This window comes from Periplaneta americana, chromosome 7, assembly GCF_040183065.1.
Source record: "Periplaneta americana isolate PAMFEO1 chromosome 7, P.americana_PAMFEO1_priV1, whole genome shotgun sequence".
In the NCBI taxonomy this organism is placed as follows: Eukaryota; Metazoa; Arthropoda; class Insecta; order Blattodea; family Blattidae; genus Periplaneta; species Periplaneta americana.
Window position 1 is genome coordinate 25,669,132 of NC_091123.1, and position 23,447 is coordinate 25,692,578.

At 36.9% G+C, this 23,447-nt stretch overlaps 1 protein-coding gene across 5 annotated transcripts in view; it reads left to right on the forward strand.

The window, feature by feature from the left end:
• Positions 1 to 23,447, forward strand: part of LOC138702989 (titin homolog) — a 914,774-nt gene that overhangs the window by 708,993 nt on the left and 182,334 nt on the right. For all 5 annotated transcript variants that reach the window (XM_069830459.1, XM_069830463.1, XM_069830460.1 and 2 more), the window contains 4 exons: positions 483 to 615; positions 3,569 to 3,725; positions 7,789 to 7,917; positions 17,030 to 17,380. In XM_069830459.1, coding sequence (XP_069686560.1) covers positions 483 to 615; positions 3,569 to 3,725; positions 7,789 to 7,917; positions 17,030 to 17,380 — 770 coding nt within the window. The remainder of the gene's footprint in view (positions 1 to 482; positions 616 to 3,568; positions 3,726 to 7,788; positions 7,918 to 17,029; positions 17,381 to 23,447) is intronic.

A 23,447-nucleotide genomic window follows, 5' to 3' on the forward strand; every position in this document is an offset into this window, starting at 1 on the left:
ATTTTTTATTTATTTATTTACTTTTTTATTTACTTATTTATTTAATTATTTATCTATTTACTTATTTATTTACTTATTTATGTATTTACTTATTTATTTACTTACTTATTTACTTGTTTGTTTATTTATTTATTCAGTTATTTATTTATTTACTTTATTTATTTGTTTATTTATTTATTTACTTATTGATTTACTTATTTATTTTTTTAGACACTTATTTATTTATTTTTTTTTTCATTTATTCATTCATTCATTCATTTTTTATTTATTCATTCATTCATTTATTTATTTATTCATTCATTTATTTATTTATTTATTTATTTATTTATTTATTTATTTACTTACTTACTTTACTCCCAAGAATCATGTCACCAAAGCTTGAAAGACAAAATTGTGTTCCTAAGAAAACTGTACCGTATTCGCCATTGTCAGTTATTCCAAGATTATACGAGTGAATCCCGGACCTTCTGCTCGTGTTACAGGACGGTGCAGACGTTGCCGGTCATCAGGCGTGAGCTGAAAGACTTGCGTTGCTGTGACGGGGACTCTGTGACCCTGGAATGTCGCGTGCAGGCCACCCCAGAACCAGACATCCGGTGGGAGAAGGATGGCAGAGTGAGTACCAAGCTGTCCCATGGAGTGAGCAAGACTTCGCTATACCGCTACGCTGACCTGAGAGTCGTATTCATGAACGAGTTGACTTACTTCCTATTGACAGTCGACACTTTGACGAAAGTAAACTTCAATCGTGAGTTTACTTCGAAGTCGCCGAAAATCTAGACTTTCACTTTCGTTCGTGGACATTGGGGAAAATTGCTGATATTTGGGAAATTGTTGAATTTGCCTAGAATGTTGAGGACGTCCAGTGTTATTTCATTTCCACCCTGTATGTAAGGAAGCAATTTCAGAGGTTGCTAGGGTTTCGTTATACTGGTATTTTACTGTAGTTACCAGTGAAACTGTGACGTATCGATAAGAGCCAGTGACGTAGATAGAGTGGATCGGGGGAATGTGCCTTATTTTTTCTTTGATTGAAAATTTAAGATAGGCCTACTGTTCATTTAGTTTTCAATTTCATATTGAAATATCAAAGTCTGGAAAGTATTTTGAAACTATATTGTTGGTACAAAACAGAAAATATTAATTACCTCGTTTATAGATACGCATTTTCTTTTTATCTGCACTGCAAGCATTTTTCCCCGCTAGTCGGGTAAGATGTCAAATGCAATTAACACATTTACTGATACATGTATTTTACCTGAACTTGGTTTCATACATGTATATAACAAAAATGACTTAATTTAAAGCTCATGGACACTTTCTCACTCGTTTATCACTACTTAGCAACACAGTCATTGCACAGATTTTATTGCCGTGTGCAAGACTCGTGAAATCACTTCTTGCACACAATGAATTCAATCCAGTACATTTTTTGTCATCATTAATTTTTAGGCGGCGTTTAAGGGTACGGTAAGGAATGAATGCATGAAGTGCATTTATTGATACACAATAAGTTATACAATCTCATGTACACAAGATCCTTCGCACGAGCCCATACGGCCATTCGTGCTGTAACTATGCACAGTTTGAAGCTTCAAAAGGAAACAAAGATAATACTATTAATAATAAAAGAGTAAAACAATAGTTATTATTATTACTACCGTTATCATTAATTGTCACAATTACAACTAATCTAGCTTCAAACCAAATTTCACAAAAATAATAAAAATTAAATAAATGTAAGATATGAAAGGAAGAAAAAACACACAGTGAAACATATATATATATATATATACTTACTTACAAATGGCTTTTAAGGAACCCGAAGGGTCATCGCCGCCCTCATATAAGCCCGCCAGCGGTCCCTATCCTGTGCAAGATTAATCCAGTCTCTATCATCATACCCCACCTCCCTCAAATACATTTTAATATTATCCTCCCATCTACGTCTCGGCCTCCCTAAAGGTCTTTTTCCCTCCGGTCTCCCAACTAACACTCTATATGCATTTCTGGATTCGCCCATACGTGCTACATGCCCTGCCCATCTCAAACGTCTGGATTTAATGTTCCTAATTATGTCGGGTGAAGAATACAATGCGTGCAGTTCTGTGTTGTGTAACTTTCTCCATTCTCCTGTAACTTCATCCCGCTTAGCCCCAAATATTTTCCTAAGCACCTTATTCTCGAACACCCTGAACCTATGTTCCTCTCTCAGAGTGAGAGTCCAAGTTTCACAACCATACAGAACAACCGGTAATATAACTGTTTTATAAATTCTAACTTTCAGATTTTTGGACAGCAGACTGGATGATAAGAGCTTCTCAACCGAATAATAACACGCGTTTCCCATATTTATTCTGCGTTTAATTTCCTCCCGAGTGTCATTTATATTTGTTACTGTTGCTCCAAGATATTTGAATTTTTCCACCTCTTCGAAGGATAAATCTCAAATTTTTATATTTCCATTTCGTACAATATTCTGGTCACGAGCCATAATCATATACTTTGTCTTTTCGGGATTTACTTCCAAACCGATCGCTCTACTTGCTTCAAGTACAATTTCCGTCTTTTCCCTAATCGTTTGTGTATTTTCTCCTAACATATTCACGTCATCCGCATAGACAAGAAGCTGATGTAACCCGTTCAATTCCAAACCCTGCCTGTTATCCTGAACTTTCCTAATGGCATATTCTAGCGCGAAGTTAAAAAGTAAAGGTGATAGTGCATCTCCCTGCTTTAGCCCGCAGTGAATTGGAAAAGCATCAGATAGAAACTGACCTATACGTATTCTGCTGTAAGTTTCACTGAGACACATTTTAATTAATCGAACTAGTTTCTTGGGAATACAATTCAATTCAATTCGGGAATCTCGTATGCTTGTGATGCTCTAAAAAAGTTCATACCCCCTGTTCTAACATGTTCCATCACAAGTTGAAGACTGTCCTCAATCCACTGACCTCTATCAATGAACCTTACCTAATGTTTACGCATTCCCTGCAATAAAGCAAAAAATAAAACTCTTGCAACAAGTTGCCATCTTACCGCGAAAGAAAGTGATCATCTTCCCCAAGTATCGGGGTAAGATGCCTAGTGCTGTGACCCAACCAAAGATGCCGGAACAAGGTCGTTGGTTGTTAACAATACAAACTTTAGAATCTTTACTACATTATCCATTACAAAGGTTTGACAGTTATTACGAATTCAAGGATGTATTAAAATTTTAACATACCTTTGCGATTATTTTATAGCAGAGAAATGAGAGTTGTTTTCTTGCTTTTCTTCTTTTCACAACAAGAACACATGGCAAAATGAGTTAGCTTCCACTCTACAGACATTCAACTGTCTCAGTGATCATGAAGACATGCGCGTGGCGTTCTCTCTTGGAAGAATGTGAAACTACAAAGAAATAAGCATCTTCCCCCGATAGTCATCTCCCCCCGATTCACTCTATGAAATGCTCTGAATTATCAACCAGTTACTACAAAACGAATCGGTTGAGGTTTTTAAAAACGGAAGTAGGAAGGAACACCGGCGACCAGTAAACATTCGGGTGTCTGTTGTGTTGCAGCTGCTACCTCTGGGCGGAGACTTCAGCACGGAACTCGAAGGCGAGACGGCCCGCCTGCACATCCACCAGGTGTACCCCGAGGACGAGGGCGAGTACACCTGTGTGGCCTACAACGAGCTGGGCCGCGCCCTTACCTCCGCCTGTCTAGTCGTCGATGGTAAGTTAACATCTATTTGTGCAGAGTCATCATTATATTTTTTTATTTATTTATCTAAACGATAACAGCTCCCTGTATTAACAGGCTGCCACAAAGACAGAGCATATTGAGCAATAGACAGTTGGAAGTATAAACAACTAGCGGCTTGTGCAGCAAATGCTGCTGCAAACTAAGTTCGTTAGACGTTCAAATAAAATTTTTTCAGATTTATTTTCAATGAAGAATACTTGTCTTTTGATAGTTATTTGGTTCCATAATAATGAAACATACTCCCTCTGAATGGATTTTTTTAGGCCAAATACTTTTTCTTGAACATATCCAACTTCAGCTTTTGAGTTTGAACGCGAAAGCGCAAGTATCAATGTCAGGACGATAGCAGTAGCTATTCCAGGTCATTGTGGAGTGTAGGCAAAAGTTAAAAACATGTCAGGTTTGCTAAGCTTTCGAACAATATCATTTTCGTATAGCTGCTGCATGTAGAACTTGAAATGTAGAGCGTAAAATCATTTTATCCTACTAAGAGATCTTGCTGAAATGATCTGGAGACTACAAAATTTTCTAGGCCACATTTTATTAGTAAGTAGGCCTAATACCTTTTTATCTTTCCTTAGGAACTGTAACTTTTGCGCTCTCTCGAGCCAATACTGAGGAAAATGACACATATCAATATCTATACCTTATTTTATTTCAAGGAGTGCAGTTCGGTGTTCAAAGGAGCCACCGCCATTAGGTATATGAAAAATACCCAACCCAACTGGGTTAATAAGTATAAAAATATTTGATTTTTAATAACAATATTATTATCTTACTTAAGTTTTATAGTTATATATAGCAGTCACTCAGTAAATTATAGAAATGAAGATCTAAATTAAGATATTCTCTACATTTACTTATATAACTTCAAAACGTTTCACTTTCATGTCATCAATATAGCATCAATATTATATACAATTAATGAAAAATAGACGCATTATGATATTAACTACAATAATATTTAATTTCTAATGGTAATAATGTCATCAAACCACGTCAAGTTTCGTAGATTTGAATATCCAATACACAGCTGTACTCAGAAAATTATACACTGCAGAATCAGTTTTAATAACAAATTGAATTGAGCTCTAAATATGTCGGCAATCCTGCAGGTCATGGCCTTCGTGTAATAGCCTATTGTTTATTGTAGTGTGTGTTTTGTTCTGAAATTCAATAAAGTCGGCCGTGATTCAATAAAATTACTTCTCAAAACTGACAACAGGTGGATTTTGGAAAATAGGAAAATTATGTAGGAAAATTGACATTTCACTGAAAACTACTACTTTTCCGAAAATCTTTGGATGCCAGGCATGAAAATGAGGGGTCACTCATTAAAATCCGTTCAGCCGTTTTCCTGTAATTTCCATTACCAGTTCAAATTATATATATATATAGATATACATATGTTTAAGTTGAATAGAGTCTTACAACAACGACAAGAAATGACCTAATAAATAAGTAGGTACTAATTAATTAGTTGAAGATCACTGTTCACCTGGATATCGTACCGGAGAATAAACAGTTAACCCTTAATTGGCAAATCTTCATTTCTCACACTAATTTATTAAACTGTGTCGGACTGTAAAGAAAACAACTATCGCAATGTCCATATTTCATATGTCGTACAATATTATAATATTGTGAAATTTTAATTTTCGTGCTAATTTTTTTTTCTATTGTACTATTAAAATTATAGCATATACCCTATTAACCTGTTGTATCCTATAGGATAATTTGCGAAATTAAGGGTTAAAAAGCTCATTCTGTTATCATTTACTTTCTTACACATGGCTTTTAAAGAACCCGGAGGTTCATTGCCGCCCTCACATAAGCCCGCCATCGGTCCCTATACTGAGCAATATTAATCATATTCCACCTTCCTCAAATCTATTTCAATATTATCCTCCCGTCTACGTCTGGGCCTCCCCAAAGATATTTTTTCCCTCAGGGGTTCCAACTACTACTTTATAGGGCCTATGCATTTCTAAGAGGGCTAAGAGGGAAGAATTTACAGTAGAATGGAGAAAGTTACACAACGCAGAATTGCACGCATTGTATTCTTCACCTGACATAATTAGGAACATTAAATCCAAACGTTTGAGATGGGCAGGGCATGTAGCACGTATGGGCGAATCCAGAAATACATATCTGTAGTGCTCGGGAAAAGTGACACAAGTCAGTTTCCACAAACCTTTTTTGATAATTTATTGACAACTTACGGAACATCTGTTCGCTTGGAAAAAAATACATAGGTATTCCTCCCAATACAATAATGCATACAGAAAAAAATCAAATCTACATAAACCAGTGTAAGTTGTCAATAAATTATCAAAAAAGGTTTATGAAAACTGACTTATGTCACTTTTCCCAAGCAATGCAGATTTAGACGTTAGTTGGGACGCCGGAGGGAAGAAGATCTTTGGGGAGGCCGAGACGTAGATGGGACGATAATATTAAAATGGATTTGAGGAAAGTGGGATATGATGCTTTGAGCCCGGAATTTTAGGTGCTAAAAGTTAATATTGTTCCTCGGTATAGTTTATTTTATTTTATTGGGTTATTTTACGACGCTGTCTCAACATCTAGGTTATTTAGCGTCTGAATGAAATGAAGGTGATAATGCCGGTGAAATGAGTCCGGGGTCCAGCACCGAAAGTTACCTAGCATTTGCTCGTATTGGGTTGAGGGAAAACCCCGGAAAAAACCTCAACCAGGTAACTTGCCCCGACCGGGATTCGAACCCGGGCCACCTGGTTTCACGGCCAGACGCGCTGATCGTTACTCCACAGGTGTGGACTGTATAGTTTATAATTTAGAAGCCATGCCCCCACTTCTTTGACACGTCATTCTTGTCACTCACTCAGTATTTTCCTTTCGGTACCGTTAAAGGTCTCTAATCCTCTTAACTACATTATCCAGTCCTTGTGACTCTGTTGTCTATTATTACATATCGGACTCCTGTGAACTAGGCTTAAGGGGAATTGGACGTTATCGCATGCAAAGTAATGATAAAAATAACCTATCTTCAAGCAGTCATAAATGTAATACTATTTATCACAGCTATTTCATTTTTTTAGTGATATATGTATACATATTAAGCTTTAAAATGAAAAAAGAATGGTTAATCTAGTGTAAATCCAACCTTAAATTAATTGTTAAATTTAAACATATTTTTTATATAAATTCACTACATATCTGTGATTAGGTACACTCTATTCACCTATCATAGCACACATTGAATTAAAATTTTAGCCACTTACTGCTAATAGATGCTAAAACATACCCTACTAAAATTATTAAAATATCTGTAATACTATGGGCATAGGGCTTATACTAATCTTCAATTTTTTTTAATTTATTCACGGTGATGATTTCTATAAGTCCTATGCCCATAATATTACAGATACATGAATAATTTTAGTAGGGTATGTTTCAGTATCTATTAGCAGTAAGTGGTCAAATTTTCAATTCAATATGTGCTATAATAAGTGAATAGAGTGTACCTAATCACAGGCATATAGTGAATTTATAAAAAAAAAATTGTGCTTAATTAAAAAAATCAATTTAAGGATAAAGATTTACTCTAGAGTATCCATTCTTTTTCATTTTAAAGCTTAATATGTATATACACATAGCTAACAAAAATGAAAGACCTCTGACAAATAGTATTATATTTATGACTGCTTGAAGATAGGCTATTTTTACCACTATTTTGCATGCAATAATGACCAACTCCTCTTAAAACCTTCCTCTTAGACACCACATCCATTCGTTTATACTCAGTGTCATCCTTAACGTTTAGACCTAAAATTCCGGGCTCTAAGCATAATTGATGCTAGAGACTGGATTAATCTTGCTCAGGATAGGGACCGATGTAGGGCTTATGTGAGGGCGGAAATGAACCTCCGGGTTCCTTAAAAGCCGTAAGGAAGTAAGTAAGACAATAACACTGTTATTTTTGTTTCACACGCGCACATTACAAAACTAAATCATAAAATCAGGCGCTCGATGTATTATGATTCTTTTTCAGTACCTGAAGAGAAGGAAACACTTCTCAGCCGACAACTGTCTCGACCTCCGGGGCTCCTGTCCGCAGGCTCCACCCCGAGATCTACCCCCAGGACCACGCCCTCTCGCAGCAAGTCACCATCTATACCTCGTAAGTAGCGTGACACATTCCTCAGAAATAATATTAAGTAATGCATTTAACTAAAACATTTGACACCTTCACAATGAATGGGTTGTGAATAAGACTTGGAATTTTCAACTGTAACAAATTTACTGTTTCAACATTACAAAAATGAGCCTGTAGAGGTTGCGAGTTCGATCCCGGCTCAGGTCGATGGCATTTAAGTGTATTTAAATGCGACAGGCTCATGTCATTAGATTTACTGGCATGTGAAAGAACTCCTGCAGGAAAAAATTCTGGCACACCGGCGATGCTGATATTAACCTCGGCGATTACGAGCATAGTTACAATTTTTAACCTCACGATAGTACTTATATATTTCATACTAGCCGTACCCGTGCGCTCCGCTGCACCTGTTAGAAATAAATATAAAGTAATTACATAATTAAAATAGGACGTTTGATCCAGGGAACAACTTTTACAACAGCGCAACATAATCTGCTTCCCTCATTACCCAATTTTTTTTACATTGCATTTATTGCATATATATTTTATGTATTTTAACACGATTCAATTGAGCACAGTTAAAATTTGAATTATAAAATAATGGATTGCTAAGCTAACGTACTATTACTGCATACTAAAGCAATACACTCTCGTTGTTCGTTAATTCTCTGAGATTAAAATGAGTGTACATAAATATTATTTTAAGAAATACTGAAAACGAATGTACAAAATAGCCTATCAAATTTTCTGTGCATAAGAAGCTATTTTAATCTTACCTGTCCTCGATTTACTCAGACGTTACTGTAATAACATTATAGCTTTATGTCCATCTAGAGAAACTACACTTTCCAATGGTGAAATAATAATTAATTATACAAATCGGTTAATCTAGCTTCCGATATTGCTTCATACAAAAACAGAAACATTCTCTGTAGGCAATATTTAATAGCTTTCGATTGTTGATGTCCAAGGCCCCTGTTTCGATTGTTGTTGTCCAAGGCCCCTTATAGACGAAGTCATTTGTTCTTAATTCATTGCACCGTCTTAGATGGCGTTATTTTAATTTTAAAACTCATTTATCTCATTAAATATCAGTCCTATAAATAATTTGGTAAGGAATAAAACTTATCGGAAATCATTTTTAAAGAAACGTTCGTTATGTAACATTTTTCACAAAAATCAATAATAAGCGAGATATTTCGATTTATTTAATTCAGGCCACCTTATAACCCCCCTTTTAAATAAAGTATTTTCAATGCCATATAGCCTAAAATCTAAGTTACAACGAACTTAATTTATATTCCAATTTTCATATAAATCGGTTTAGCCATTATCGCGTGAAAAGGGAACAAACATACAGTCAGACATACAAACAAAAATTTCAAAAAATGCGATTTTCGGTTTCAGGGCGGTTAATTATATATGTTAGGACCAATTATTTTTGGAAAATCGAAAATAACCAGAAAAATTTCGGCTACAGATTTATTATTAGTATAGATTAGCGTTATATGCAGTGACGTATCGTCAGGGAATAGTGTATAACCAGAATTTTAATGTAGTTGAAAAAGGATAAAATTATACATTATTTTATGATAGAACTCTTTAGGTAAGAATTAATCCTTGTTTCATGTATTGTGAGCTGTTTTAAAGGAAAAATTTAAACAAGTGCCTACATGTTGTAGTAAAAGGAAACAAAAACTGCAAAGTTCCATATTAAAGTGTAAAAATTCTGCGTTGTATCAAGGATACACCGACAAGTAGAATTACGTCACTCAATTTCGGGAATGAAACTACAGTTGTATTGGTTTGAATGTTTTAGTTCTCGTTCGGTTCACAGATGGTGAGTGTGAGTCTATGATATAAGAAAAGCAGTTAAAGATGGACTTGCAATATATTTTTTCTTCAAATGAAGCAACATTCCGAAATTAGTCTCAGCTCACAACAAATTTTTCACTATGTCAACCAGTCGCAAAGATTACAATCTATTCATAATTCTTGTGTTCGCTTCGTCTGCGATGTCCGTCGCGCTGACCACATTACCCCATCCTTCCAAACTCGAAACTGGCTACGGCTTAACGAACGTAGAAATTTTCATTCCCTTTTTCTCCTTTTCCAAGTCCTTCGCATCTCTACATTCTACCTACCTTGCCTTCCGTTTCAGTTACCTATCATCATATCATAATCTCTTCACACGCACGCAAAATAGCCGCATAATAGCCATACCAACACATAAAACATCATCGTATTCATCATCATACACAATCTCGCTCTCGCGCTTGTGGAATACCCCACCCAGTGACATCAGAGACTGTCGGAATTTAACAGTGATCAAAAACAAACTTATTAAGCATTTTCGTATTGCGTAGAGTAGGTTTAATTTAACGAACGTAGAAATTTTCGTTCCCTTTTTCTCCTTTTCCAAGTCCTTCGCATCTCTACATTCTACCTACCTTGCCTCCCGTTTCAGTTACCTGTCATCATATCATAATCTCTTCACACGCACGCAAAATAGCCGCATACTAGCCATACCAACATATAAAACATCATCGTATTCATCATCATACACAATCTCGCTCTCGCGCTTGTGGAATACCCTACCCAGTGACATCAGAGACTGTCGGAATTTAACAGTGATCAAAAACAAACTTATTAAGCATTTTCGTATTGCGTAGAGTAGGTTTAATTTGTACTTAATTAATAAAAAAATGTTCTCTCTTCTTAACTTTCACAATAAACGTCTAGCCTTTATTAATCAGTTAATCTTTTAGTACTTTGATTTTTATTGTATTTGTAAATTTAACATTAATTGTAATTGTAATTGTATTCTTAATATTGTGGTTGTAATCCCCTGGTAGAGGGGAAGAGAAGGCCTGATGACCTTATCTCTACCAGGTTAAATAAATAAATAAATAAATAAATAAATAAATATGGTTCACTCAAAGTGTATAGTACATGTCTACCACCACTTTAATATTGCAGAACTTGCCAGTAGCGAGGGGAAGTGGAGTCACTGGGCATGGTGACACAAGTTACACTGGTTCATGGCCTAGCATTCGACAGTGACTCATACAGTAGACATTTGAAATTCCGTCACTTTTTGTTTCACCACGGACCCCGGAACGGGTGCCCATACTCGATAAATCCTATGTGCTCCTTATTGACATACATGCATACATAGTCCTCCATACATACATACATATATATGCATACATACATACGTACGTACGTACGCGAGCGCGCGCGCGCGCACACACACACACACACACACACACACAACAAGGAACATCAATAAGTTTCCCGAATGCCATGAATGTAGGCAACACACAGGACAGCAGACAGGAAAGTTATATAGAACCAGGGAAACGCCTGGAATCTATGCAAAATGCATCACTTTAAAGGCAGAGAAGACGACTACTCATGAGGCGTACATGGAGAAACTCCAGGAAAAATCTCAATAGATCCTTGATCTGTTTGCACAAAATCACGTATAGAAGCTCAGTTCTTAAAGACAATCTGACGCTGTTCTTCTCAGGAATTTCATCTAATGCGGGATTTATCTTTCTTTATGAAAGGCCAAGTTTCACAGCCATATAACTGTGTAATTTTTTAACTTGATAGGTTTTTAGGACTTTATTAATAATTATTACAGTAATTTTGAGAAATTCTGTAATTTTGGTGTTATTATCTACTTCATTTCACAGGAAATTCAGCACCCCAAGTATTTGAAGTTATTTATTTGTTCCATTAAGTTGTTGTTTATTACTGTTTTTCTTGTAACTCGATGTCTTTCTTCAAAGCAATTGTTTTTGTTTGCTGCTACAGATATTCAAACCATATTTGGCTGTAATTAATTTCAATTTGTGAACAGATTTTTGTAAATTGTCTTCCGATTCTGCTACTATCAGTTGATCATCTGCAAAAGGAATTGTCTGAATTTCTTTGTTTGTTGTGATCTTTATTCCTTTTATATCATTTTCCTGCTTCCACTCAGATATAATTTCATTAACATGTTAAATAATATAGGAGACAAGGAATATGCCTGTCTAACTCCTTAGTTGATTGATAAATCTGGCGAAAAATGTGTCTAATTTCACTTTTATTTTATTGTTGTTATATATTCAGTATTTGTGGGGGGTTTTATAGAGTTTTGAGGCTATTTAACCGCAGACACACAAACATGTGATGTAAATAGATTCAAATCTGTTTACGTAAAACCACTGAGTATCCTATTGGCAGTCTGACAAAAGGAACAATGAACGCCGTTGGCACAGGGTCGCGGACACTTCCAGATGCAGGACAACCTCTGATCCGCGGTGCTGTGACGTCACGCAGGTGAAGGGCAGTGAGTCACTTCGCTTTCCTTGATAAGCTCTCTGCAGTGACTCAGCGCCGATCGGAACTTTCTCGAGAATCGCTCTGGACGCACATTTCTGGAGTCAGATCACGTCAACCTTCAACATAACAGAACCTTATAGTTGCCTTGTCTAAGTTTCAAGTGGTGACAGCCATGAAGTTTACTGAAGCTTCGGTTTTTTAAGGCGCTGTTCGAAAGATGAACATCGCCAGCGTCCGTTGCCATGGTGATGTCAATTTGAAGCACGAGGATTTCTCATTAAGAAAAAAACATTGAGCATATGGGCCTATTCCATCAAATGACCAGTTGCTATAGAAACGCCTACCTACCAGAGAGCTTGTACAATATATTAGGCAAGGCCCATAAAACTAGTGCTTTTTTCTTAACGTGGAATGCTCATGAATGCTGGTGTACATCGCTCCTTCCGGCGAACGTCGCTATTCAGTGGCGGAAACTTAGGCGCAATTCACACAGAGAAGACGTGACTCGGACATGGGGCGGAGACATGATGACTTTTCGAGTCTCTCCCATGTAAACAAATGTATCAAAGCACACAGAGATGACGGGTTGGGGGCACGCCACTTCGAAGTCAGCGCTTCGCCTCTTTCGAGTCACGAGTGGCCCTTTAAAGTGACACGTGGCGTCTGACTGCAAAAGAAAATTCGCGGCAATTTTGAATTTGATATTCAATTTTGTGAAGAGATGGTGTAATATGATATATTTTATTTTTTTTATTTTATTAGGTTATTTTACGACGCTGTATCAACATTTCAGGTTATTTAGTGTCTGAATGATATTGAAGGTGATAATGCCGGTGAAATGAGACCGGGGTCCAGCACCGAAAGTGACCCAGCATTTGCTTGTATTGGGTTGAGGGAAAACCCCGGAAAAAAACTCAACCAGGTAACTTGCCCCGACTGGGATTCGAACCCTTCCAAATAAAATAAATTAAATAAATAAGATATGGCACACATTCTTCCTTTTCTTCAACTACTAAGGGTGCACACAATATCCTATCTGTTTTTTTTTTTTTTTTTAAGCCAGTTGTACGAGAGCCAGGGCATCCTCAGCGTCTGAAGAAGACATTACGAAAGCTGTGCGACGCGCAAGTGTCGCAAGGGTTTTTGACTTTTCAGTATGCTTTACTCACGTCGTATCCGCGTCGTGTTTCCGCCCGACGTCCGAGCCACGTCCTGTCTACGTCTTCTCTGTGTGAATTGCGCCTTATATGGGCCCTTGGTGCCCGAGCGCACCCAATAATTTGTTGTGCTATTATTATTATTATTATTATTATTATTATTATTATTATTATTATTACACTTGGTTTTTAACGACGCTGTATCAACTACGAGGTTATTTAGCGTCGATGGGATTGGTGATCGCGTGATGGTATTTGGCGAGATGAGGCCGAGGATTCGCCATAGATTACCTGAAATTTGCCTTACGGTTGGGGAAAACCTCAGAAAAAATCCAACCAGGTAGTCAGCCCAAGCGGGAATCGAACCCGCGCCCGAACGCCGGTGCTATTATTATTATCATCATTATTATTATTATTATTATTATTATTATTATTATTACACTTGGTTTTTAACGACGCTGTATCAACTACGAGGTTATTTAGCGTCGATGGGATTGGTGATCGCGTGATGGTATTTGGCGAGATGAGGCCGAGGATTCGCCATAGATTACCTGAAATTTGCCTTACGGTTGGGGAAAACCTCGGAAAAAATCCAACCAGGTAGTCAGCCCAAGCGGGAATCGAACCCGCGCCCGAACGCCGGTGCTATTATTATTATTATTATTATTATTATTACACTTGGTCTTTAACGACGCTGTATCAACTACGAGGTTATTTAGCGTCGATGGGATTGGTGATCGCGTGATGGTATTTGGCGAGATGAGGCCGAGGATTCGCCAAAGATTACCCGAAATTTGCCTTACGGTTGGGGAAAACCTCGGAAAAACCCAACCAGGTAGTCAGCCCAAGCGGGAATCGAACCCGCGCCCGAACGCCGGTGCTATTATTATTATTATTATTATTATTATTATTATTATTATTATTATTATTATTTATCAGATTTATCTATTTTAACGTACTTTACTCTAAAAATGATAACAGAAAAACAAAGAGAGTTTAATAAAGAGACACATTTGGCTTTTATCGATTTTAGAAAGGCTTTTGATAAAGTTAATAGAAGAAAGGTTATTTGAAATTTTGAAAGAAAATCATGTTCCAAACAAATTATGCCTAGGGAGTCACCGGCGTATCTCAATCGGCTAAGGCGCTTGCCTGCCGATCAGAAGTGGGTTCGATTCCCGCTTGGGCTCATTACCTGCTTGGTTTTTTTTTTTCCGAGGTTTTACCTAACCGTAAGACGAATGTCGGGCAAATCCTCGGCCTCATCTCGCCAAATTCCATTTTGCTATCACCAATTCTATCGACGCTAAATAATCTAGTAGTTGATACAGCGTCGCTAAATAACCAAGTAAAAAAAAATTATACCTACGACTCGAGATACTGAACGCTCGCTGATTCGAATTGTGATGAGGCAGGAATTTTCTCATGACATTTCGGCCAGTGTATAAGACCGGTGCCCACTCAGCATCATGATGAAAATGGGGGGGGGGCTACGATAGGTAGCGACATCTGGTTATGAAAACCAGCTATAACGGCATGCTAACAACATGATACCGCCTTTATTATTGAATGATCATTAGAGAGCGGAATTTTAGGTTCTAAAAAGTGGTATTTTAGGCGCCTAAAATAGGCTCTTAAACTCCTTTATTTAGGCTCTATAAAATAAAAAATAGGTTTTTTGTTAAATAATGTCACTAGTATAAGAGTGTTTTTCATTCACCAGTCACATTTCTATAGTTTACTTCACAGTAGATGATCAGCACCTATTGTGGCTATTGTGTCGCTCACTGCTGTACTTATAAATGGTGAGAAAAAAAGGAAGAGGTTGTTATCTGTCCTGGAATGTAAGAGAATGCTTATTCGGGTACAATCCAGCGAGTTTGTGTTAAATTGCTGGCAGACAGAGGAGGATATAATAATAATAATAATAATAATAATAATAATAATAATAATAATAATAATTTGTCCCGCAGAAGTTCTTTTACATGACAATAAATCTACTGACATGAGCCTGTCGCATTTAAGCACACTTAAATGCCTTTGACCTGGGCCGACCTGGGCCGGGATCGAGCACAGAAGGCCAGTGCTATACCGACTACGCTACCCTGGCCGACTGAAAGTTGGAATTTTAGGATTGAAAGATTACAAGAATGAGAAGGAGTGGCCCAGGGGTACTTCTGTATTGTGTTCTTGACTTCTAGGATGAAGTTATTGTTATCCGTCTTGGAATGTAAACTGTACAGGATGTTAAGAAAAATAGTGAACAGTTACGAAAAATGATGCAAACATTTTAAAAACTTAAAAATAGGCACTAACGTCGAAATAGGCATTTTAGGGACTATATTCTAATAGGTTATTTTACGACGCTTTATCAACATCTTAGATTATTTAGCGTCTGAATGAGATGAAGGTGATAATGCCGGTGAAATGAGTCGGGGGTCCAGCACCGAAAGTTACCCAGCATTTGCTCATATTGGGTTGAGGGAAAACCCCGGAAAAACCTCAACAAGGTAACTTGTCCCGACCGGGAATCGAACCCGGGCCACCTGGTTTCGCGGCCAGACGCGCTAACCGTTACTTCACAGGTGTGGACTTTTAGGCACTACAAAACCCCTTTATTTAATACCTATGTCTCCATGAAAAACGTAAATATTAAATCTCAAGCCTGTATGTTCAAGGAAAGAATTACAGAGGTGTGAAAATTATTAGAATAATCTTAATTTTAAATGTTTTTTAATAGTTCCTTCACAAATATTCATTGAATTGATGAATATTGGTATATAATATTACTATACTGATGTAGGATATATTTACTACTAACAATGCCGGAAAGCATTGTTGTACATTGGTATTTTTCTTATTTTACAATTGTTATGGGAATTCAGAAATTATTATATTATGTTGGCGGAATTGGAAACATAAAAAATTAATTAAGAAATGCTTTAAACAAATTGTTCTTTGCGTTTACATTGTTGTGAAGGTTCAAATGAACGTATACATCTGTTTTGTGCATTAAATTTTTGATGTTTCCAATTCCGCCAACATAATATAATAATTTCTGAATTCCCATAACAATTGAAGGGTACACGGGAAAAACGATTAAGGTCCATCAAAAATCGAAATTGAGTTAATAATGCTATCTTATAGTGGAAAAGAAGTACTATCATGTGGTCTAGCTAGTAATAACAATTCATCGTTCTTGACATTCCACTACGTCAATTTCTATTAAATGCACACATAACAAAGTATTAAGTGCTTAAACTTTAAAATTCGTTTTTCTCGAAATTTTGTAAAATGGACCTTGATCGTTATTCCCGTGTACCCTTCAATTGTAAAATAAGAAAAATACCAATGTACAACAATGCTTTCCGGCATTGTTAGTAGTAAATATATCCTACATCAGTATAGTAATATATACCAATATTCATCAATTCAATTAATATTTGTGAAGGAACTATTAAAAAACCTTTAAAATTGAGATTATTCTAATAATTTTCACACCTCTGTAGGTTTTTGCCTAAATTCCGCTTTCTAATGATCATTCACCTCTGTTGAAGCATGTGGACGTGAGGCCAGCAGCCTGCTTGGCCCTCCATGGGCTGTCGCGCCACGGATTTAATCTAAGCAATGTGTGTGGCTTGCAGGACAGCGGGACCGCGAGAGCACGCCGTCCAGGTTCATAACGGAGAGTCGGGCGCCGCGCAGGCTGAAGGCGGCCGCGCCCAAGTTCTACGCCGTGCCGCACAACCGCGTGGCGGAGGAGGGCGAGACCGTGCGCTTCCAGTGCGCCATCGCGGGCCACCCCACGCCCTGGGTCACGTGGGACAAGGACGGCATCCTGGTGACGCCCAGCGCCCGCCTCACCCTGTCGGAGCGCGACGACCTGCGCATCCTCGAGATATCCGAGGTGACGGTGGAGGACGCGGGCTTCTACCGCGTCACGCTGGAGAACGAGGTGGGCCGGGTCGAGGCCAGCGCGCGCCTGGAAGTCATAGGTGAGAGCATGTGCACTTACAGTAGTATAGTGAAAATAAGTCTCCGCGAATGATGAACTGTTAGTTCATTCTCCAGCTTAAGCCTGGTTCACAATAAACCGAGGACGGAAACGACAACGGGAACGAGAACGGAAATATTGTTAAGATAAATGTATTTAAATGTGAGCATTCACAATTAAACATTCTGAATGCACACATTTAAATACATTTATTTTAACACTAGCCGTACCCGTGCGCTCCGCTGCACCCGTTAGAAATAAATATAAAGTAATTAGGGTACATAATTAAAATAAGACATTTGATCCAGGGAACATTCGTGTTTCATAGAAGGATAAATCCTTTCATATGTTACTTAATTTAAATAATTAATGCGCAATTTTAATCTTACCTGTCCTCAATTCACTCAGAAGTTACTGTAATAACATTATAGCATTATGTCCATACAGAGAAACTACACTTTCCAATGGTGAAATAATAATTAATTATAAAAATGGTTAATTAGCTTTCGATATTACTTCATACAAACACAGAAACATTCTCTGTAGGCTATGTTAAATAGCTTTCGTTTGTTGTTGTCCAAGGCCTCTTATAGATGAAGTCATTTGTTTTTATTTCATTTCAGAACCTTAAGATGGCGTTGTTATTGTAATTTTAAAACTCATTTATCTCATTAAATATCAGTCCTATCAAAGTTTTGCATAGACTAAAACTTATCGGAAATTATTTTTAAAGAAACTTTTGTTATGTCACAGTTTTCATGAAAATTAATAATAAGGGAGATATTTCGATTTATTAATTCAAGCCCCGTTATAACCCCCCTTTTCAATAAAATATTTTGAATGCCATATAGCCTAAATTCTAAGTTACAACGAACTTAATTTATATTCCAATTTTCATATAAATCGGTTCGGCCATTATCGCGTCAAAAGGTAACAAACATACATACAGACAGACAGACAGACATACAAACAAAAATTTCAAAAAAGCGATTTTCGGTTTCAGGGTGGTTAATATATATGTTAGGACCAATTATTTTTGGAAAATCGAAAATTACCAGAAAAATTTCGGCTACAGATTTATTATTAGTATAGATTACAGTAGAACACCGATTATCCGTCACCCTATTAACCGATTGTCGGATTATCCGACCTTTTTTCCTAGCTTTTTTCGCTGCAGAAAAAATATGAAGTACTGCACAATATGTTTCTAGTTAGTTTTCCAAAAGTACCTTTACCCTTACACGGTATAAAGCCACCGGCGTGGCTCAGTCGGTTAAGGCGCTTGCCTGCCGGTCTGAAGTTGCGTTCGGGCGCGGGTTCGATCCCCGCTTGGGCTGATTACCTGGTTGGGTTTTTCCGAGGTTTTCCCTAGCCGTAATGTGAATGCAAGGTAATCTATGGCGAATCCTCGGCCTCATCTCGTCAAATATCATCTCGCTATCACCAATATCATCGAAGCTAAATAACCTAGTAGTTGATACAGCGTCGTTAAATAACCAACTAAAATAAAAAAAAATACACGGTATATACGCGTACGTACTTAGTAGGAGCGCTTCGCTGTCTGCAATAGAAATAGTTACTCGTAAAATAGAAGAAATTACCCAAGAACTTTCACAAACCTGTGTACCATTCAGACCATATAGTTATTATTCGAGTGGCTGTATGTATTACTTCTATGCAAAATGTCTTCCAAAAATTGTCAGAAGAAAACGTATTGTGTTAAATTATCGAAAAAATTACAAATATTTGAGAGGATTAAGAAAGGAGAAACTCTGGTTAATGTTGCTTCAAAGTAGGCGAGTGCAACTGAAAGCGATTTAATAAAAAAACAAAGGATAAGGTGTACAAAGTATGCAAATCTCCAACTTGAGATTTCTACTGATCTTTTATTTCCACAGAAAATGAACCAACAACCCTTGGTTTTCAGAAGTCGTCATTGACAACCGAACTTTTAGTGAACTTCTGATCCACTACAAAGCACGTTAAACACAAGGCCATGAAGGAAATAACAAAATTGTTGAACAAAATTATTACGCACTTAATTTATGAAAATCTTTTATGATACGGATTACTCGACTTTTCTACAGGGACATCATTTTATTTTTACTTCAATTTTTATTGTACCTGAGTTTTTGAATGTACTTCACTCCCACCCCTTCTACTAATGAAGTTCAACCGTCCTCCACACAGATCCAAGACCGCATATACAGTCATCGTAGCCTTACGGTCATAGTAAACAGTACGTTCCAAAAATATGTTCGCGTTTTCCAGTGACGAAAGAGCTTTCAATATTGAATCATTTTCGCACAGGTACTGTCGTTCATTTGCCAACGTCGGCGTCGTATCCCGGTTTCCCCCACCGGCTTTAATTCGCCAGCTAGTAGCTGGGCTATCTTAGCTCTTTTCTGAGAACATTAATTTCTGTTAGGAATTGGACGTCTAAGTAATATTATACAACTGTTTAAAATAACTTAAATAAAAGGGCCTCATTAAGTAATTGTCACGTGATTTCCTCTCTTTCTACGACCCTACGACATAACCACTTGAACGGACAGTAAATAGAATGTCTGAGTAATTTTATCTTTTCGGATCGGACAGAAGTGAAGATTGAATTTACAGTACGTAAGGTACTCTTTTATACAGTAGATACAGAATTATTTCAACATGAGTTACTAGTACGAAAGACGAAACTGGTAATTGGGATTAGGTACAGTAGTCTATAGTGCGATAATATGCACATTAGAACTGAAGCCTGTATCGAAATGAACGGCCACCATTTTAAAAAATGCGTTTAAATATCCATATTATGATCATTTTTCAATGTAACTTCATTCTCTATATTGTACGCTAATGTGCTGTAGACAGTATAATATACACTGCATAATGAATACGTCCGCATGGACAGCTCAGTTCGTGAGTAAAAACACTTATTGTTAATACTGTGCTGTATTTTGATTAAACAAAAACCTAATGAAAATTATCAAACTCAAAAGCGCAATATTTCCTAGTTCATGTAAATGGATGAACTACTTTTCTTCCCTCCTATACCTAGTAAAGTGATTTGTTTGTATATTACGCCAGTATCATCGAACTCCAGTCGTGGAAAGGGATAGCAAACGGCGTTGATCCAGAGGTATAGTCTGGTTAATATTAAAAATGTTAGTAAAAATAAAATGACGTCCCTGTATTAACCGTTCAGTCCACCCCCTTCATTACCACGGATAATAGAGGTTCTACTGTATTTCCGTTCTCGAATTCGTTGTCCTTTCCCTTCTCGATTTATTGTGAACCAGCCCTTACTGTTCCATGTTACGAATAGTACGAGTTTTTACATTTCTCCCAAGTTCTTCCTTCATTACCAAAGACTGGGCGGGCAGTATAAAAAGCCATGACGGCCCGGATGTGGCTCTCGGACTATAGTTTGGGCGGAACTGATATGGAGAATCTCAAAGTTTGCATTCGTAACAGTTGTATTTCAAGTCTGGCGGGCCCTAGTGGTGTCAGAGTACTATTTTTCATTCATTTTACTATTAGTAAGTAAGTAAGTATGATGATGATGATGACGATGACCGTGATGTGGAAACAACTACTACCGGTACTACCGAAATTCCAGAGCTAGAGCCAGGACCCTTAGAAATACACCACTGGTGCCATGGCATACTTGTAGTGTTAGCTGCTGGGGAACTGTTATAACGAAAACATGGCGTTCACTTGTGAAAATAAGGATTTTCTGCTGTATCTTTCATGATTATTGCTCTTTCGACTTCCGATATCCCGGAGTGACTTATTTGAATCACCCTGTAGAATGATCGTTGAACTACACGGACATCACTTTATTTTTCCTAAAATTTTTAACATTAACCTAGCTATACTCGGAAACACTGTTACCCCCCTTCCGTTACAGGAGTTTGGTGTTGCTAGTGCAATATGTAAACAAATCATTTTGCTAGCTATAGGAGGAGAGAACAGTAGTGTATCCATTTATGTTACAGGGAAATACAGTATTACGATTTTCAGTTTGGTCATTACTTTACAGTATTTTATCAAAAAACAGTAGAATAGTAACAATTTGTTTCACAAACTCAAGTCTTCAGGCGGTTATATACATTACATAATGCTTACTTTATTCAGCATATTACTAACCTAATTTATTCCTGAGAATTTCGTGAGCACTTCCGTAACAAACCCAAATTTCTACAACTAACTTCTTGACCGACTTATTACGACCTCGCTGCATCCTTTGTCTAGCATCTTCTACAGCATCTTCTGTCACCTTTGTTGGCCATCTTACACTTTTCTTCCTTTCTGTACACTCTGTTGCTTTAAATTTATCTACCAGATTAATGACATTTCTACGAAAATATTCCGTAATGATATAATCAGGAAATTGCTGAAAAAAACAAGAAAAACTGTTGTTCACATTCGGTTACATTGTAATTCCAGTTTCCATCATAGTCCTTTATACCTACAAATAGTAAAACAAAACTCTTGTTTAAATAATATTGTTAAGTGCCGTACCATATTATAGGGCACCGTACTTTCGGTAACTCTAATCTTCACTTATGCTCAGTCCACACAGATAAATTCAGTTATGCTACACACCATACCTGTGTGAAAATAAACTTCAATAATATAAGCTCTTTCTTCTATAGAAAACGCAACATATTTCTGAAACACACTGTACTTTTTACTGTTTGCTTCACTGCTAGCAACAGCTGCCGTAAGTTTGTGTGACTGACGTTAGCAAGGACATTAGTGAAAGGGGTGGGAGTCAAGTAGTACATTCAGAAACGCAGGTACAATAAAAATTGAAGTAAAAATAAAATGATGTCCCTGTACAAAAGAGTTTTCGCAACGTCTGTATGAAGAATTTATGTGCTTCATTTTGTACGAGATCATAGGTCAACGGTGTTTACGAACAACCATAACTTTCTTCTCTTCCGCAATACACAAACAATAAATCAGTCTCTTCAGGGTTGTCACCTGCATTTAAACGTAAAATTCTAGCCATATTAAATACTTCAGAAAGAAGTTTATTAATTTTTACGAAAACTTTTTTTATTTCTGCACACTATTCTCATTCAACAGTTTTTCTTTTAGGCATTCTGATTGCTCATCATTGACCTAAGCACCGGACCTCGACAACACTCTACCGACAAAAGAATTATTTGTGAGATGTACCGTTAGCTGAAGAGATAGTACAACTTAAAACAGTTTGCACTTTTATCATCTAAAGAACGAGAAATAGGTCTGATGGTTTATTACAGTAGAGAGGAAATTATTTTCTTTCTCAAACTGTACGCTGCCAGATTATTTTTATACAGGGACATCATTTTATTTTTACTAACATTTTTAATATTAATCTGGCTATACCTTTCTATTAACGACTGAAACAGGAAACACCGTTTGCTACCCCTTCCACGACTGGAGTAGGTATAGGAGGGAAGAAAAGTAGTTCATCCATTTACGTAAACTAGGAAATATCGCAATTTTGAGTTTGATCATTTTCATTAGGTTTTTGTTTAATCAAAATACAGTACTGTATTAACATTTTGTGTTTTTACTCACGAATTGAGCTATCCATTCGGACATATTCATTATGCAGTGTATATTACACTGTTACAGCACATTAGCGTACAAAATAGAGAATGAAGTTAAATTGAAAATTATCATAATATGGATATTTAAACACATTTTTGAAAATGGTGGCCATTCATTTCGATGCAGGCTTCAGTTCTTTTGTGCATATTATCACACTATAGACTATTGTACCTAATTCCAATTACCAGTTTCGTCCTTCGTACGAGTAACTCATGTTGAAATAATTCCGTACCTAATCTATAAAAGAGTATCTTACATACTGTAAATTCAATCTTCACTTCTGCCCGATCCGAAAAGATAAAATCACTCAGAAATGCTATCTACTGTCCGTTCAAGTGGTTTTGTCGCAGGGTCGTAGAAAGGGGGAGGGAAATCACGTGACAATTAATTACTTAACGAGGCCCTTTTATTTAAGTTATTTTAAACACTTGTGTAATATTACGTAGACGTCCAATTCCTAACAGAAA